Genomic DNA, 18699 nt, shown 5'->3' with positions numbered 1-18699 from the left:
ATAGGCATCACTCAAAGTGAGTGCTGGGGACGCTAAAAAGTCTGAAGGCAGATGAATCACCCTAGGGCTCTGAAGGTGATAGCTGAGGAAATTGTGGAGCCATTGCTGGTGATCTTCCAGGAATTAATGGAGTCAGGGAGGGTTCCAGAGGACTGGAAAATGGCTAATGTAAGACCCTGGTTAAGAAGGGAGGGAAGCGGAAGAAGGGAAATTATAGGCTGGTTAGCTTGACCTCAGTCATTGGTGAAATTTTAAGAGTCCATTTTAAAAAGGATGAGATTGCAGAATATTTGGAAATGCTGAGTCAGCGCGGCTTTGTCAAGGTAAAGTCATGCCTGACAAATCTGTTAGCATTCTTTGAGGTGGTAATGAGCAAGTTGGATAAAGGAGAAACAATGGCCTTAGACTATTTGGATTTCCAGAGTGCCTTAGACAAGGTGCTTTCAGGAGCCTACTAAATAAGACAAGGGCTCATGGTGTTAGGGCCAAAATACTAGCATGGATTGGCTGATTGGTGGAAAGCAGAGAGTAGGGATAAAGGATGGCAGCCAGTAACCCTCAGCCTCCAATGCTCCAGGGAAAGAAGTACCAGACTGTCCAGTCTCTTCTTATAACGGAAACCCTCCAGTCCCTGCAACGTCCTTGTAAATCTTTTCTGCACCCTTTCTGGTTTAACCTATCTTTAAGGTTTTGGTCAGACCACATTCGGAATATTTTGAGCAGTCTTGGGTCCTATATCAAAGGAAGGGTGTGTTGTCAGTGAAGCAAGTCCAAATGAGGTTTACAAGAATGAACCCAGGGCTGAAGGCCTTGTCATAGGAGGAGTGGTTGAAGACCCTGATTCTGTACTAGATGGAGTTTGGAAGGATAAAGGGGTGATCTCTTTGAATTTTGCAGAATACAGAGAAGCCTGGGTAGAGCGAGCCTGGAGAAGATATTTCCACTAGCTTTACAGAACTTTAGTTAGGTCACACTTGGAATATCGTGTACAGTTCTGGTCGCAACACTACCAGAAGGATGTGGACGTTTTGGAGAGGGTACAGAAAAGGTTTACAAGGATGTAGCTTGGTTTGGGAGATTCTAACTATGAAGAAAGGTTAGATAGACTGGGTTTGTTTTCACTGGAATGCAGGAGGTTGAGAGGTGACCTGATATAGGTTTATAAGATTGTGAATAGCAGGGATAGGGTGGAAGGGTCAATTGAGGACGAAGGTACAAGGTGCTAGAATTAGAGGGATACAGATCCTGTAAGTAAAGACTGTTTTAGTTTGGAAAGGCAAAATGTGTCAGTGCAGGTTTGGAGAGGCCTGTTCCTGTGCTGTATTGTTCTTTGTTCACTAGGAGGACAGACTGCGACCTGAGAGCACAAGCTCAGAGCTCCGCCCTTTAGAACTGACATGTGGAGGAATTTCTTCAGCCAGAGAGTGGTGTACTTTGGAATTCACTTTCTGGGAAGGCTGAGGAGGCAAGTCTTTGAGAGTGTATAAGACAGAGCTAGATAGGTTCTGATTAGTTAAGGGCGGCATAGTGGCACAGTGGTTAGCACTGCTGCCTCACAGCGCCAGAGACCCGGGTTCAATTCCCACCTCAGGCGACTGACTGTGTGGAGTTTGCACGTTCTCCCCGTGTCTGCGTGGGTTTCCTCTGGGTGCTCCGGTTCCCTCCCACAGTCCAAAGATGTGCAGGTCAGGTGAATTGGCCATGCTAAATAGCCCGTAGTGTTAAGTGTGGGGTAAATGTAGGGGCATGGGTGGGTTGCGCTTCGGCGGGGCGGTGTGGACTCGTTGGGCCGAAGGGCCTGTTTCCACACTGTAAGTGATCTAATCTAGTTAGGGGATTAAAGGGGAGAAGGCAGGAGAATGGGGTTTGAGAAACATCATGATTGAAAGGTAGAGCAGACTTGGTGGACTGAATGGTCTAATTCTGCTCCTTTATCTTATGACTCAAGAGCCCCAGTTATCGGGCTCTGGTCTACCCTATTATCCTGGGCCACATTTAAGGAAGGTCTTTACTTAGAAGGCAATACTGCTGGTATGTATTAACCAGAAGTGCATGAATTACACAGAGGCTGCACTGTAATTTCAGACATCATGCTGGGTACAGCATATCACTGTTATGTTCACTGTGTACTTGTGATATATTAAGATAGAATTTCCACAGGGTTCTCCTCACATCTCGCTGTAAGTATGGAGGAAGATCAGAAGAAATTCTAAAGAAAGTGGCTCTTTAGTTTTTTGCCTGAACTCCTAGTTATCTTCTAGAGAAGGTTACAAAAAACACAAACAAGATCAAACAAGATCAAATACAGGACTTTATTGAAGGGATATATCTGGATCAGTCATCATAGTCCATGGGAACCGTTCAAATCTCATTGTTATTGAAATTCTCAGCACCAACTGAGGGCCAAGCACTCTGTTAATGTGCACTGTTTGCTGCCAAATCCAAGTGCAGCTTTTACCTGAAGGGTTATATTGCCAGGCATTCCTGAAAACTATTAACATTTTGATTTGAGCCAACGCTCTGTGTGATTTGATTTGGGGGTTTGTGGGGGAATTAAAAAAAAAACAGGCTCACTCCAGAGAAAGAGACATTCTTCCTGAAAAATCAGGAAGCTGGTTCTGAGAATAATAAAGTTGGTTTTTGGACCAGCGAGGCTAAAGGAACAACACAGTTCAAATCGGAATGGTGTGCACTTTGGAGAAGGCAGTGGGATTTGATGATGTTCCCATTCCCCTGAAGGTTTTGGCCTTCTAGAAGGTGGAGGTCACAGGCTTGGAGGTGCTGTTTGAGAAGTCTAAAGGGACGAAACCTGCAGGTGGTACACACTGCAGCCACAGCATGCGGTGGTACAGGGAGTGCAGCCTGCTCTCTCCTTGATGGAGCTGACCATCTTCAATTTTGATGCTTGCCCGACTAGTATATTCCATCACACTTGTGACCTATAGTCAGTGATGAGGCTTTAGGGAGTCAGATATCGAGTTGCTAGACAAAAGCAACCCCAGATTTTTCATGGCGAAGTATTTGGTCATGGTGGTGCAATGAAGCTCATACTCTGTTGAACGTGCTTACCAGCTGGTAATTATGTAGTACAAATATTGCCTGCTATTTAAAAGATTCACATGAATGAATGCAGACATGAGGATCTTCACTTATGAAGACAGATTGAAGTAGGTGGGGCTATCTCCTTGCAGAAAAGAAGGCAGAGGTTAAATTTAATAGCGATATTCAAACTCATGAGGTGTCTGCAGAATGAAGATATTGGCAATGACTATGACAGCATTTTATGAGTTCTAAATGGTACTGCAATTATATCCAAAATTGGCTTTGTGGCTTTTCTGTAACACTTCTATGAACATCATGCAATCATCAGCAAACATGTCCACATGTGATCTGATAATGGGGGGAAAAGAAAAGATGATGGGACTCAGCATATAGCGCTATCGAACTTCAGCAAGATGTCTTCAGTCAGATGGTTGGTCTCAAACAACCACAATCATTTCCCTTTGTGCTGGGTATGCTCCAACCATTGGAGAGATTTCATGGATTTCAGTATGGTCAATGTGTTCTTTAATTTTCTTTTCTTTGGAGCCAAGAGATCCTAGCAGACCCAACATCCTGGATGAAACAATACTAGAAGTGCATCTGTTAGATAAATTATAGACTCAAATTCATAACTGCTGATACCACAAGAAACCTCGTAAGAGCAGGAGGAAGTCTAAGTATTCATTCCTTCTGACTATCTCCACCAGCAAGAAATATTCTCCAGTTTTGCAGTGAAACAGCACATGTACAAATACATTGGACTTGTGTTAAATACTACCAGAAGATGTGGAATACTTAAGTACTTTGCAGTGCTTGATAGGTCCCAGAAAATGTGCAAAAGCACACATCATCTTTCTACTGATTTTGATTGTAAGTGAACTGCATTTCTGCATCTCGAACTACAGATATTATAGCTGTAATTTTACTGATGGGTGACATTCAAAAACTTTCAACTTCTGTCATTCAAAAAAAAATACAAAGAAGACTAAAAAATTTATGCAGAGAGTTGTGAATGCATGGATGCGTTGCCAATGGTGGTGGTGGAAGCAGAGTCATTAGGGACATTTAAGTGACTACTGGACATGCACATGGACAGCAGTGAATTGAGGGGTGCATAGGTTAGGTTATGTTATTTTAGATTAGGAATAATCCTTGGCAGAACATCGTGGGCCAAAGGGCCTGTTCTGTGCTGTACTTTTCTGTGTTCTATTTGTTGCCCTTTAATCTCAAGCCTTTTAACATCCATTCCTTCATCACAATTTATATTGATGACCATTCTCAATTTTGTTTGTAAAGCTACTTATCCATCACAATGTTATCTTCTAGCTCATAATTCCCATCCATGTCACAGGTTTCTTGAAGTTTCAGTTTCCTTTACATAATTCCACGAACATACCAAGAAAAAAAACATTTTAAAGTAACCATGACTTTCCTTTCCAACTCCTTAATGAGGTTGCTCCTTAGATCAATTTATCTTTCCAAGCATTGTATACAATATTATTTTGTAAATTATCCTTTTTCTCAGTTCCCATTGAAGTTTAACTATATGTTTAGCCAAAGTCCTGGAATTTCCCAGCACTTCCAATACACTGGCTGCAGCTGGTCAAGTAAAAGTCTCTCAACACAACTTGTTACAGCAATAAATGCAGGCTTGCCCATTCTCACTTCAAAAAAACTGCACTTATTTATCAGCTGTTAATTTCAATATTTAAGTTACTCAATGGGCAAAGGTAATGCATACCAGATAATTTATTTATATTAGGAACATATTATTTTCCAACATAACCCTGTCAATATTATTTCTGACCCAAGCCATCAGCCTTTCTGTATAAAGCAAATTGTATCTGTCCATTATTGTTACCAATAGGCATGTCAGAAAGAAAAACATTAGCATCATCAATTTTGTGTTCATCACTTCATTTCATTTGCTTCCATTTCTTCAAACAATGTGGTTTAAATCTAGATACAAACTGAATACTTGGACGACAGATCTCAATTTCCCCTCAATTAATATAGTGGCAGATAATCTCGAAAAAGGACATTGATATTCAAGGTAATTATCAGTTTAAGAACAATTGGTATTATTGAACCCTAGTTTAGCACTTTTGGATTTTCGAAAGACCTTTGATAATAGGTTATAGAAAAGGTTGTAGCACATGCTCAAGGTCACTGGGGTGAATCAAGACATGAGCATAAATGCAGGATTGGTTGAAGGATCGAAAGCAGAAATTGGGGGAAAAAGAGGGTCATTTCCCTTAATTAGACCATTGCTAGTTAGGTACTCTCAGGAGCACAGCTGACCTCTCTCAATCTATTATTACTCAGTCAGAAGTCACACGACACCAGGTTATAGTCAATATATTTATTTGAAATCACAAGCTTTCAAAGTATAGAAGTCTTCACCTGACAAAAGGCGATACTCTGAAAGCCTGTGATTTCAACTAAACCTGTTGGACTATAACCTGGAGTCATGTGACTTCTGACATTGTCCACACTGGCACCTCCACATTATTATTATGAGTCAGCCTCTTTATTCAAACTGTTACGTATGAAGCTTGGTGATAATACAAATTTAGTGACAATAAACGTAATTCTAATTCTAGTTGAGAGAATAAAACAATGTAGTGGAACCGTAAGGTTATGTATTTGTTTTCAAGAATAGAAGAGAATACTATTTTTAAACTGGAAAGTAAGTTTAAAATATTGGTGTTCATTGTTAACAGCAAATTAACTTGGTATGTACATTTATTCAGGTGCTGGGCATTGTTATGCAAATCAACTTTTCAAAAATGTTACTATACAGCTCTGGAGCAGGTGGGACTTCGACCAGGGCTCCTGGCTGAGAGATAGGGATGCTACTATTGCACTATGAGAGCTGGGGATTAACTACATGTGGGAGCACATTAAACTGTCTTGGATTTGAATTTGAACTTTGGATTTGAAGGTGCATGTTTGTAATGTACATTGCTGCAAATAGTAGAGTCATAGTGGTGGAATCAGACTCTTTGGTCCAATTCATCTATGCTGACCATGTTTCCCCAACTAAACTAGTCCTATTTGCCTGCATTTGGCTCATAGATCCCTCTAAACCTTTCCTATTCATGTACCTATCCAAACGTCTTTTAAATGTTGTAACTGTACCCGCATCGACCATTTGCTCTGGCAGTTCATTCCACATATGAACCACCCTCTGTAAGCAAACTTTGATTCTCAGGTCCCTTTTAAATCTTTCTCCTCTCACCTTTGACCTATATGGTCTAGTTTTGAACTCCCTCAGATTTAGGGAAAAGAACTTAGCTATTCACCTTATGTGCCCCTCATGATTTTATAAATAAATCCCTGTAACAGAGAAAACGTTCCTCAGAGCAGCTGAGAGCCAGTGAGGAGTGGACTGGAGGCTTGGAATGGAGTAGGAACGGTTGTTCGATTTGGGTGTGGCGCAGATTGTCAGACCACATGTGGAAGCCAATGTGCTCAGATACTGCAATATAATGCTTATGGTGTAATTTACTTACATAACTACCCTTTTAGCTATGTCTTATTTCTGTAAAGTAATGTAACAACTTTTCATTTTTATTCCTCTTTTTGTGCCTAAGATTTGTACCGAGGTATTTGTACTTAAGATGCACATAGGAGGCAATATTGTAAAACTTTTCACAGTACCCCTGTGCATCTGTACTTGAGTACATATGACAATAAAGGATACCATAATAAGGTCACCCCTCAACCTCTATGCTCTAAGGAAGAAAGTCCCAGTCTATCCTGCCTCTCCTTATAACTCAAACCCTTCAATCCTGGTAACATCCTTGTAAATCTTTTCTGCACCCTCTCCAATTTAATAACATCCTTCCAGAGCAGGGTGACCAGAACTGAACTCAGTACTCCAGAAGTGGTCTCACCAACATCCTATATAACTACCACATAGCATCCCAACTCCTACACTCAATGGTCTGGACAATGAAGGCAAGCATACTAAATGCCTTCTCAACCACACTATTTACTTGTGACACAAATTTCCAGGAACAATATCCTGAAGACTAGATCTGATGGTTCCATAATACTAACCTGGTGCCTACCATTAATTATCCAAGTCCTGACCTTGTTTCTCTTTCCAAAATGCAAAACCTTGCATTTATTCAAATTAAACTCCACAATTGTCTCACTTTGTGGTTGCTCATCATTGGAATTCTGTGCGTAAGGATTAGTCACAAATTCTAGCTTTCTCCATCTGGCAACCTGAGATATGTCATTCAGTGGAATTTGGATATTCGTTTATACACAGCACAAAGTTAACAAAACAGATACAGCAAACAATTAGGCAAATATGTGTTGAATTCTGCATGGGAATTAAAATTAAAAAAATACGGAAATCTTGTTTCAGCTGTGCAAGCCTTTGATGAGACTACACCATGGGGTATGCTGTACAAATTTGGTTTCCTCAGTGAAGGACAAATGTTCTTGTCTTATAGGGAGTGCAACAAATGTTCATGAGGTAAATTTCTGGGTTCACAGGGTTGTCCTATATGAGAAGGTATTACACAGAAAAGATATACATTCTGTGGTGCTGAAGAGTGAGAGATTATTTCATTAAAACACTCCAAGAGAGCTGTGCTGGGTAGGTGTTAAAAGATTATTCCCTCTGGCTGGAGAGTCTAGAATTGGAAATCCTCTCCATTGTAATAGGTTTGAGTATTGAGGTAGACTAGAAATCCAGTTGGAGTTGAGATTGAAGACCAGCTTTGTTTTTATAGGATAGTGGAAAAGGCTTGAGGATCATGTGAGTTACTCCTATATTTATAGTCTAAGCGTACTTTAAAATAGAAGGAAAATTTAGAACAAAGAACAGTACAGCACAGGATCAGGTCCTTCAACCAACCAAGTTTCTCTAAACTAAAAACCTTGTGTCTCTATATTGACCGTATGCCCTTATTCCCTGCTTATTCACGTATCTACCAAGATGTCTCTTAAACATGGTTATTGTATCTATTAATATCTACTCCTTTGGCAGCACATTCCGGGTTCTTACCATCCTCGGTGTAAAAACAATTTGCCTCTCACAATCTCCTTTAAATGTTCCCCCCTTTACCTTAAACCTGTGGCCCCTAGTAATTGACATTTCTACCCTGGTAAAAAAGACAGACTCTCACTTCTATCCATGCCTCTCATTATTTTGTAAACCTCTATCAGGTTGCTTCTCAGCTTCTGATATTCAAGTCAAAATAAACCAAATTTGTTCAATCTCCCCTCATAGCTAATACCCTCTAAATCAGGCAACATTCTGGTAAACATTTCCATACCCTCTCCAAAGTCTCCACATCCTTTTGGTGGTTGTGGCAACCAGAAATGCACCCACATTTGGGCCTAACTAAACGTCTATCCAGCTGCGATAAGACTTACCAAATTTTATACTCTATGCCCCAATGATTAAGCAATAATACCACATGCCTCTTGACCATCTTATCCACTTATGTTCCACAGTGGACCTGCATGCCTAGATCCCTCTGTATATTAAAAGGGCTCTGCCATTTATTGTGTACTTCCCTCCTTCATTTGACCTTCTATATTGCATCATCTTGCACTAGTCCGGATTAAATTCTATTCTGCCATTTCTCTGCCTAAGTCTCTACCTATCAATATCCTGCTGTATCCTCTAATCAACCTCCTACATTCTCCTCCAAAATCACTTACATACACATTACAAACACCAGGGATCCCAGCAACGATCCCTGAAGAACACTACTGGTCACAGATCACAGCATTCCACCCTGTCTTCTATGATCAAGCCCGTTCTCTATCCATCCTGCCAGCCCTTTGTAGAGCCCATGTGGCTTCACCTTCTTATAGAGCTGATCATGAGAGATCTTGCTAAAGTTCATATAGGTTACATCTACACTTTTGCACTCATCAATCATCTTTGTCACTTCCTCATAAAACTTGAATCGAATTTGACAGACACAACATCCCCCACACAAAGTCAAGCTTTTTATTGTTAATAAGTCTGTATTTTTCCAAATGTGACTAAATCCTGTTCCTACGAATCTTCTTGAATGCATCAGTGGTAGGGAAATCAAAGTTCACAGGCATATAATTTCCTGGATTATCCCTTTTTAAACAAAGGAACAGCATTAGTTGTTTTCCTTCTTCTCCGATCTCTGCTCGGACTAAAGAGGATACAACGATTTTGAACAAGACTCCAGCATGTTCCTCCCTCACCTCTTTCAGTATGAGATAGACCCCATCAGGTCCTGGGGACTTGTCTACCTTAATACGCTTCAAAACACCTAACACTTCTTTTTTTATATCAACGCACTCTAGAATATCAACATACCACCCCCCTCCTCCAGACCCATTATCCACCATGTCCTCCTCCTTTGTGAACTCTGATGCAAACTATTCTTTAAGGACATCACCCACTTCCCCTGGATCCATGCATAAATTCCCTCCTTTGGCCTTGAGTGGACCTATCCTTTCCCTGCCTACCTTCTTGTTCCTTACATACATGTAAAATACCTTAGAATTTTCCCTAATCCTGTTTATCAAGAACATTTTATGGCCCCTATTAGCCCTCCTAACTCCTTAAGCTCTTTCCTGCTTTCTTTGTATTCTTCGAGAGCTCTGTTTGTCTTCATTTTACCTAACCTTATGTATGCCTCCTTTTACTTTTATCAATTTCTCTTGTTATTAAGATTCCCGAATCTTGCCAGCCTTATCCTTCATTTTCTCAGGAACATGCTGGTTCAGAACTCTAATCAATTGGCTTTTAAAAGATTCCCACATGACAGATATCGATTTACCAGGGTAAAAACAATGACTGCAGATGCTGAAAACCAAATACTGGATTAGTGGTGCTGGAAGAGCACAGCAGTTCAGGCAGCATCCAACGAGCAGCGAAATCGACGTTTTGGGCAAAAACCCTTCATCAGGAATAAAGGCAGTGAGCCTGAAGCATGGAGAGATAAGCTAGAGGAGGGTGGGGGTGGGGAGAGAGTAGCATAGAGAACAATGGGTGAGTGGGGGAGGAGATGAAGGTGATAGGTCAAGGAGGAGAGGGTGGAGTGAATAGGTGGAAAAGAAGATAGGCAGGTCAGACAAGTCAAGGAGACAGTAACTGAGCTGGAAGTTTGAAACTACGATGAGGTGGGGGAAGGGGAAATGAGGAAGCTGTTGAAGTCCACATTGATGCCCTGGGGTTGAAGTGTTCCGAGGCGGAAGATGAGGCGTTCTTCCTCCAGGCGTCTGGTGGTGAGGGAGCGGCGGTGAAGGAGGCCCAGGACCTCCATGTCCTCGGCAGAGTGGGAGGGGGAGTGGAAATGTTGGGCCACGGGGCGGTATGGTTGATTGGTGCGGGTGTCTCGGAGATGTTCCCTAAAGCGCTCTGCTAGGAGGCGCCCAGTCTCCCCAATGTAGAGGAGACCACATCGGGAGCAACGGATACAATAAATGATATTGGTGGATGTGCAGGTGAAACTTTGATGGATGTGGAAGGCTCCTTTAGGGCCTTGGATAGAGGTGAGGGAGGAGGTGTGGGCACAGGTTTTACAGTTCCTACGGTGGCAGGGGAAAGTGCCAGAATGGGAGCGTGGGTCGTAGGAGGGTGTGGACCTGACCAGGTAGTCACGGAGGGAACGGTCTTTGCGGAAGGCGGAAAGGGGTGGGGAGGGAAATATATCCCTGGTGGTGGGGTCTTTTTGGAGGTGGCGGAAATGTCGGTGGATGATTTGTAGGGTGGAAGGTGAGCACCAGGGGCGTTCTGTCCTTGTTACGGTTGGAAGGGTGGGGTCTGAGGGCGGAGGTGCGGGATGTGGACGAGATGCGTTGGAGGGCATCTTTAACCACGTGGGAAGGGAAATTGTGGTCTCTAAAGAAGGAGGCCATCTGGTGTGTCCTATGGTGGAACTGGTCCTCCTGGGAGCAGATACGGCGGAGGCGGAGAAATTGGGAATACGGGATGGCATTTTTGCAAGAGATAGGGTGGGAAGAGGTGTAATCCAGGTAGCTATGGGAGTCAGTGGGTTTGTAAAAAATGTCAAGTGTCAAGTCGGTCGTCACTAATGGAGATGGAGAGGCCCAGGAAGGGGAGCGAGGTGTCAGAGATGGTCCAGGTAAATTTAAGGTCAGGGTGGAATGTGTTGGTGAAGTTGATGAATTGCTCAACCTCCTCGCGGGAGCACGAGGTGGCGCCAATGCAGTCATCAATGTAGCGGAGGAAGAGGTGGGGAGTGGTGCCGGTGTAATTACGGAAGATCAACTGTTCTACATAGCCAACAAAGAGACAGGCACAGCTGGGGCCCATACGTGTGCCCATGGCTACGCCTTTGGTCTGGAGGAAGTGGGAGGATTCAAAGGAGAAATTGTTAAGGGTGAGGACCAGTTCGGCCAAACGAATGAGAGTGTCAGTGGAAGGGTACTGTTGGGGACGTCTGGAGAGGAAAAAACGGAGGGCTTGGAGGCCCTGGTCATGGCGAATGGAGGTGTAGAGGGATTGGATATCCATGGTGAAGATGAGGCGTTGGGGGCCGGGGAAACGGAAGTCTTGGTGAAGGTGGAGGGCGTGGGTGGTGTCTCGAACATATGTGGGGAGTTCCTGGACGAGGGGGGATAGGACAGTGTCAAGGTAGGTAGAGATGAGTTCGCAGAGCGCTTTAGGGAACATCTCCGAGACACCCGCACCAATCAACCAAATCACCCCGTGGCCCAACATTTCAACTCCCCCTCCCACTCTGCCGAGGACATGGAGGTCCTGGACCTCCTTCACCGCTGCTCCCTCACCACCAGACGCCTGGAGGAAGAACACCTCGTCTTCCGCCTCGGAACACTTCAACCCCAGGGCATCAATGTGGACTTCAACAGCTTCCTCATTTCCCCTTCCCCCGCCTCATCATAGTTTCAAACTTCCAGCTCAGTTACTGTCTCCTTGACTTGTCTGACCTGCCTATCTTCTTTTCCACCTATCCACTCCACCCTCTCCTCCTTGACCTATCACCTTCATCTCCTCCCCCACTCACCCATTGTACTCTATGCTACTCTCTCCCAACCCCCACCCTCCTCTAGCTTATCTCTCCATGCTTCAGGCTCACTGCCTTTATTCCTGATGAAGGGTTTTTGCCCGAAACGTCGATTTCGCTGCTCGTTGGATGCTGCCTGAACTGCTGTGCTCTTCCAGCACCACTAATCCAGATATTGATTTACCCTCCAGCAGCCCCCTCAATACACATTTCTGAATTCCTGCCCAATATTGTCGTAGATAGTATTCCCCCAATTTAACACTTTCCCCCAAGGACTACTGTTGGCCTTATCCATAAGTAACTTAAAACTTATGGCCAGTATTCCCAAAGTGCTCCTCCACTAAAATGTCAATCACTGGGCTCGGCTCATTCCCCAGTATAGGTCTAGTACAGCCTCTTCCCTTGAAGGAGTATTTACATATTGCTTCAAGAAACAGATCTAACAAATTGCCTCAGTCCAAGCCTCAGGCACTAAGACAGTCCCAGTCAATATAGGAAAAGCTAAAAATAACAACCTTGTTTTTGTTTTTAATTTTTTTCATAATCTGTGCATCTGTTCCTCCATCACCTTCTGGGTATTGGGAGGCCTGTAATACAACCCAAAGTGATTGCACCTTTTGAATTCCTCAGCTCTACCAACATGGCCTCAATGGAAAAGCCCTCTGGCAGTGTCCTCCCTCAGTATCACCGATATTCTTTCTAATTAGTAATACAACTCCCCCAACTCTTTCACATTCCTCTCTATCACCTGAAACATCAAAACCCCAGAACATTAAGCTGCCAGTCTTGTCCATCTCTCAGTCAAGTCTCTGTTATAGCTTCAACATCATGGTTATATGTACTAATCCAAGCTTGAAGTCCATCTGCCTTAACTGTCATACATTTTGCATTAAAGTAAATACATCTGAGACTGCCAGGCCCAGTGTCTTCAGTAACCTCCCTGTCTATCTGTTTTTCCTCTTGCTTTACTGGCCATAGTGTTTAACTCTTCCTTGGTCATTTTGTAATGTTAAAAGATTAAATTGTACTCCCTCTCTGGATGTTAATATAATGTTAAAGGGTTAAAATGTACTGTCTTTCATTAAGAAGCTGAACATTCTGGAAGTGGGGGGGGGGGGTGACATACTGTCTCGCATGCAGCAATGTGGATGACTATCCATTGTAATCCTTACTTCATTGGCAGCTATTTACTACTATTCTACTGCTACTATCAAATTAAAACTCTCATTCAGTCCCTTCTAATCAGAAATGCTTTCATAGCCATCCCCTGGCCAATCAAATTTGTTTGCGTGATCATCCCCCGAAGGTAGGGCATATCATATCTACATCGTCTTGGGGAATCACTGAGTCAGGAAATCATTTGCATAACGGTTCCCAGGATTAGGGCATTTACATTTACAATATCTCTGAGGATAACCTCATCCTACCATTGTATATGGGGTAACATATGGTTATGCAAGGGTTGGGGGGGGGGAAAAGTGACCAGAACAAAGGGGAAATGTTTCTTTTGTTCGGGTCTTCTTTGGACTTGACTTCACATGTCTGTGAAGAGGGTCAAAGGGGGTCACCTAGTTTGTAGAGGCTTTATAAACTTTAACTGTTTGCAGAAGTTGGTGTGTGCAAATTGCATCTTGTGTGTGAAACCTCGGAAAAAAAACTAACAATTTCACCTGCTGACCTACCGCTCTGCTTCCTCTCCACCATTCTACTTTAAACCCTCCCGAGTGACACTGGCAAACCTCCCTACCAGGATATTAGTTCCCCTCCAGTTTAGGTGCAACCAGTCTTCCTTGTACAGGTCCCATCTGCCCTGCCAAACATCCCAAAGATCTATACACCACATTGACGTCCTACACCAGCGCTTTCGCCACGTATTTAACTTTACTATCTTCCTATTCTTAGCCTTATTGACATGTAGCAAAATAAATTTTTTTTAAAAAAACAATTTTGGCCAACTTACACAGACAAGACAATACAGTTTCAAATGTATCAATTAAGATTTATTGGATTTTTTTTAAGGGAAGGAGCAAACATCTAATTGCAGCTACACTTACCTTCACTGACTCAGTTTCTGCCACGTGAAGACTCTTTGGACTATCATTTGATTCTATCCTTAAAGCCTTTTCATCGTTTGAATTCAATACTTCTGGATCTCCAAGTACCTGCAAGCTCACATCTTCAGTGCAAACAGCATGATCCACACCGTTCTGGTTAAGATTACAATGGATAGCTGTAAAATTGAAGATTAATAAAACATAAGTAAGCATTTAAACTTTGCTATTATCAGCTGAAACACAAGCTGTGTCATCAAATTCCCATTTTGGGAAACCTGTACATGTTTTTGCTTGCATGAATTTAGACCCCAATTGGATATGGGTGCAAACAAGTTGAATTTTTCAGAACATAGATTCAAAAAGCACCAACCAATCTGAATCCACCTACTAACCTGAGTGGATAAGGAGTTCTAAGTCTGACTAAAGCAGACTGTCTTATCAGTTGAAACTCAATTAGTAGCACATTTTCCACTGAGTTCAAAGGTTGTGGGTTCAACAATTCATTCTCCTGTGGGTATAAATGATATCTGCTCCTCTTTGAAGTAACATTATGCAGAATTATCCCGATATCCTCAACCATCACAAAACAAATTATTGTGATTACTTTCCAATTTCTGAGAGCTCACTGTGAAATTTGGCTACTGCAATTCTTACGTTACAACAGTGACTACACTTCAAGGGCTACACTTTGGGAAGCCCCACAGTCAGGAAAGGTGCTATAAAAGAATAAGATTTTTTAAAACTATGGCGTTCACGGGCAGCTATTGGTTTTTGTAGCAGATACAAATGGAATCTTAAAAGGGGATCTGTGTAACTTTGGTCAGTTTAATTCTCTTTTCCTTATCTTTGTTCCTCGATAATGCTGGGACTGATTAGTTTGGTTGGTTGGATGGCTGGTATGTGATGCAGTTTGATACCAACACTGTAGGTTTAATTCTTGTACTGGCTGAGGTTACCATGAAGGACTCTCCTTCTCAACCTCTCCCCTCACCTCAGGTGAAACCACCAGTAGTCATCTCTCTAATGAGAGAGCAGTCCTATCTTCTGAAAAGACTTTACTTTTACCATGCTGCAAGTAACCTTCCACAACTAGTTGCATTGCTAGGAGGTACCTAAGTTTATAGAAATTCAAGATTGCAAAGTGCTAGATGTGTGACTTTCAAAACTAAGAAAAGCATTTTAAAACAATTACAGTGCTTCATCTGATTGAATAATGTTAATTGTGTCATCAAGAATATGCCAGAGCAATGTTGCCCTGTAGGAGTTCAATGTTCGCCAAACTTATGGAATATAAGGTAACCTGAGCACAATGATACAAACACATCTAATAGTTAAAAAATGAAACTGCAACAGGTTTACAACTTTTAGCCATCAAGAATCAAGATCAATACATTTACTGCCAGAGTTAGGGGAGCACCTTATAAATGGATTTGCAATCCAACCATTCTGCAAAGTTTAGTCTCCTCATATCATCTCAGAGACTGGGGACAGTCTTCCAACTGAAGTGTTCTGATAGTGTACTCCAAGAAAAATTTCTTCAAGAGTAAAATATAGAAACTCACTCTCTTTTATTAGAATGGATATACAAGGAGATTAGAGGGATGGAAAACAAATGTCTATGTATTGACTTCTGCATTCTGACCCTCATAGAGCAAAGAGCATTACAGCATAGGAACAGACCATTCAGCTCTCCAAGCCTGCGCCAATCCAGATCTTCTATCTAAACTTGTCGCCTATTTTCTAAGGGTCTGTATCCCTCTGCTCCCTGCCCATTCACATATCTGTCTAGTTACATCTTAAATGTCACTATGGTGCCCATCTCTACCACCTCCGCTGGCAACATGTTCCAGGCACTCACCACCCTCTGCATAAAAAACTTTCCACGCAATTTCCCTTAAACTCTTACCCTCTCACCTTGAACTCGTGACCCCTAGGAATTGAGTCCCCCACTCTGGGAAAAAGCTTCTTGCTGTCCACCCTGTCTATACCTCTCATGATTTTGTAGACCTCAAATCAGGTCTCCCCTCAACCTCCATTTTTCAAATGAAAATAATCCTAATCTATTCAACCTCTCTTAATAGCTAGCACCCTCCATACCAGGCAATATCCTGGTGAACCTCCTCAACCCTCTCCAAAGCATCCATATCCTTTTGGTAAAATGGCAACCAGAGCTGTATGCGGTATTCCAAATGTGGCCAAATCAAAGTCCAATACAACTGTAACATGACCTGCCAATTGTTATACTCAATATCCCATCCGATGAAGGAAAGCATGCCTTATGCCTTCTTGACCACTCTATTGATCTGTGTTGCTACCTTCGGGGTACAATGGACATCAATTTTCCCCAGGGCTTTTCCATTTCCTAAATAGTTCGCTCTTGAATTGGAGCTTCCAAAATGCCTCACCTCGCATTTGCCTGGATTGAACTCCATCTGCCATTTCTCTGCCCAACGCTCCAATCTATCTATATTCTGCTGCAGGCTTTGACAGTCCCCTTCACTATCTGCTACTCCACCAATCTTAGTGTCATCTGCAAACTTGCTAATCAAACCACCTATACTTCCCTCCAGATCATGTATATCACAAATAACAGTGGTCCTTGCATAGATCCGTGTGGAACACCACTGGTCACAGGTCTCCATTTTTAGAAACTCACTTCCACTACTACTCTCTATCTCGTGCTGCCCAGTCAGTTCTCTATCCATCTAGCTTGGACCTTGGACCCCATGCAACTTGACTTTTTCCATCAGTCTACCATGGGGAACTTTATCAAATGCCTACTGAAGTCCATGTATATGACATCTACAGCTCTTCCTTCATTATTCAACTTTATCACTTCCTCAAAAGAATTCTACTAAGTTGATAAGACTTCCCTGCACAAAACCACATTGCCTATCACACATAAGCCTATCTTCTTCCAAACATAAATAGATCCTATCCCTCAGTATCCTCAACTTTGACGTCAGGCTCACCGGTCTATAAATACCAGGAACATCCCTGCTATCCTTCTTAAACAAAGGGCCAACATTAGCAATTCTCTAGTCCTCTGGGACCTCTCCCATTTTCAAGCTTGCTGCAAAGGTATCTGTTAATGCCCCAGTTAATTTCTCTCTCGCTTCCCTCAGTAACCTGTGATAAATCCCATTTGGACCTGGGGACTTGTCCACCTTAAAGCCTTTTGGAACACCCAATACTTCCTCCCTCCTTATGCTGACTTGACCGAGAGTAATCAACATCTATCCCTAACCCCAGCATCCATCATGTCCCTCTCCTCAGTGAATACCGACGCAAAGTACTCATTAATAATCTCACCCATTTTCTCTGACTCACGTAAATCTTTCCTCCTTTGTCCTTGGTGGGCCAACCCTTTCTCTAGTTACCTTCTTGCTCCTTATTATATGAATAAAATCCTTTAGGATTTTCCTTAACCCTGTTTGCTAAAGATATTTCATGACCCCTTTTAGCCCTCTTAATTCCTCATTTCAGATTTATCCCACTTTCCCAACATTCTTCCAAAGTTTCGTCTATTTTCAGTTGTCTAGACCTTATGTATGCTTCCTTTTTCCTCTTCACTAGTCTCACAATTTCACCTGTCATCCAGAAAATTTACTATTTCTATCCCTCATTTTCACAGGGATATGGCTGTCCTGCACGCTAATCAACCTCTCTTTAAAAGCCTCCCACATATCAAATGTAGATTTACCTTCAAATCCACATTCCCCAACTTCTGCAAAGTTTTGCTATAGTTAGCCATCCCCCAATTTAGCACTCGTCCTTTAGGATTGCTCTCATCTTTGTCCATGAGAATTCTAAAAACTTACGGAATTGTGATCACTAGTCCCAAAGCAATCCCCTATTGAAACTTCAACCACCTGGCTGGGCTCATTCCTCAACGCAAGCTCCAGTATGGCCCCTTCTGGAGTTGGACTATTTACATACTGCTCTTACATACATACTCTTACAAACTTTGCTCCATCCAGATCTCTAAAACCAAGTGAATCCCAGTCAATGTTCCTATTGCTCCTACATCTTTCTATGATCGCTTCATATATTTTTATCTCTATCTCACGTTCGCTGTTGGGAGGCCCGTAATACAGTCCCAACATTGTTACCGCACCCTTCCTATTTCTGCGCTCTGCCCATATTGCCTCACTGCTCAAGTCTTCCATAGTGCCCTCCTTCAGCACAGCTGTGATAACCTCTCTAACCAGTAATATAACTCCTCCACCCCTTTTACTTCCCTCAACCAATTCTCAGCAATAACATCATATATCCAGGTAATAATCCAAGCCCTAAGCTCATCTGCCTTACCTACTAGACTTCTCACATTAAAACAAATGCACCTCAGATCACCAGTCCCTTTGCGTTCATCATCTGCTCCCTGCCTACTCTTCCAGTTAGTCACACTGACTTCATTACCTAGTTCCTTACAGGCTTTAGTTACTACCTCCTTACTGTCCACTCACCACCTCATTGGTTCCCATCCTCCTGCCATATTAGTTTAAACCCTCCCCAACAGCATTAGCAAAAGCACGCCCAAGGACATTGATTCCAGTCCGGCCCAGGTATAGACCATCCAATTTGTAATAGTCCCACCT

At 42.6% G+C, this 18699-nt stretch overlaps 1 protein-coding gene across 2 annotated transcripts in view; it reads right to left on the bottom strand.

The window, feature by feature from the left end:
* samd12 (sterile alpha motif domain containing 12) overlaps positions 1 to 18699 on the bottom strand; it is a 157193-nt gene that overhangs the window by 110711 nt on the left and 27783 nt on the right. For both annotated transcript variants that reach the window (XM_072571219.1, XM_072571220.1), the window contains exon 2: positions 14102 to 14277. In XM_072571219.1, coding sequence (XP_072427320.1) covers positions 14102 to 14277 — 176 coding nt within the window. The remainder of the gene's footprint in view (positions 1 to 14101; positions 14278 to 18699) is intronic.

The sequence above is a fragment of the Chiloscyllium punctatum genome, chromosome 5 (genome assembly GCF_047496795.1).
Source record: "Chiloscyllium punctatum isolate Juve2018m chromosome 5, sChiPun1.3, whole genome shotgun sequence".
NCBI classification, from domain to species: domain Eukaryota; kingdom Metazoa; phylum Chordata; class Chondrichthyes; order Orectolobiformes; family Hemiscylliidae; genus Chiloscyllium; species Chiloscyllium punctatum.
The sequence above is the reverse complement of the archived record's forward strand: the minus strand, read 5'-3'. Positions and strand labels throughout refer to the sequence as shown.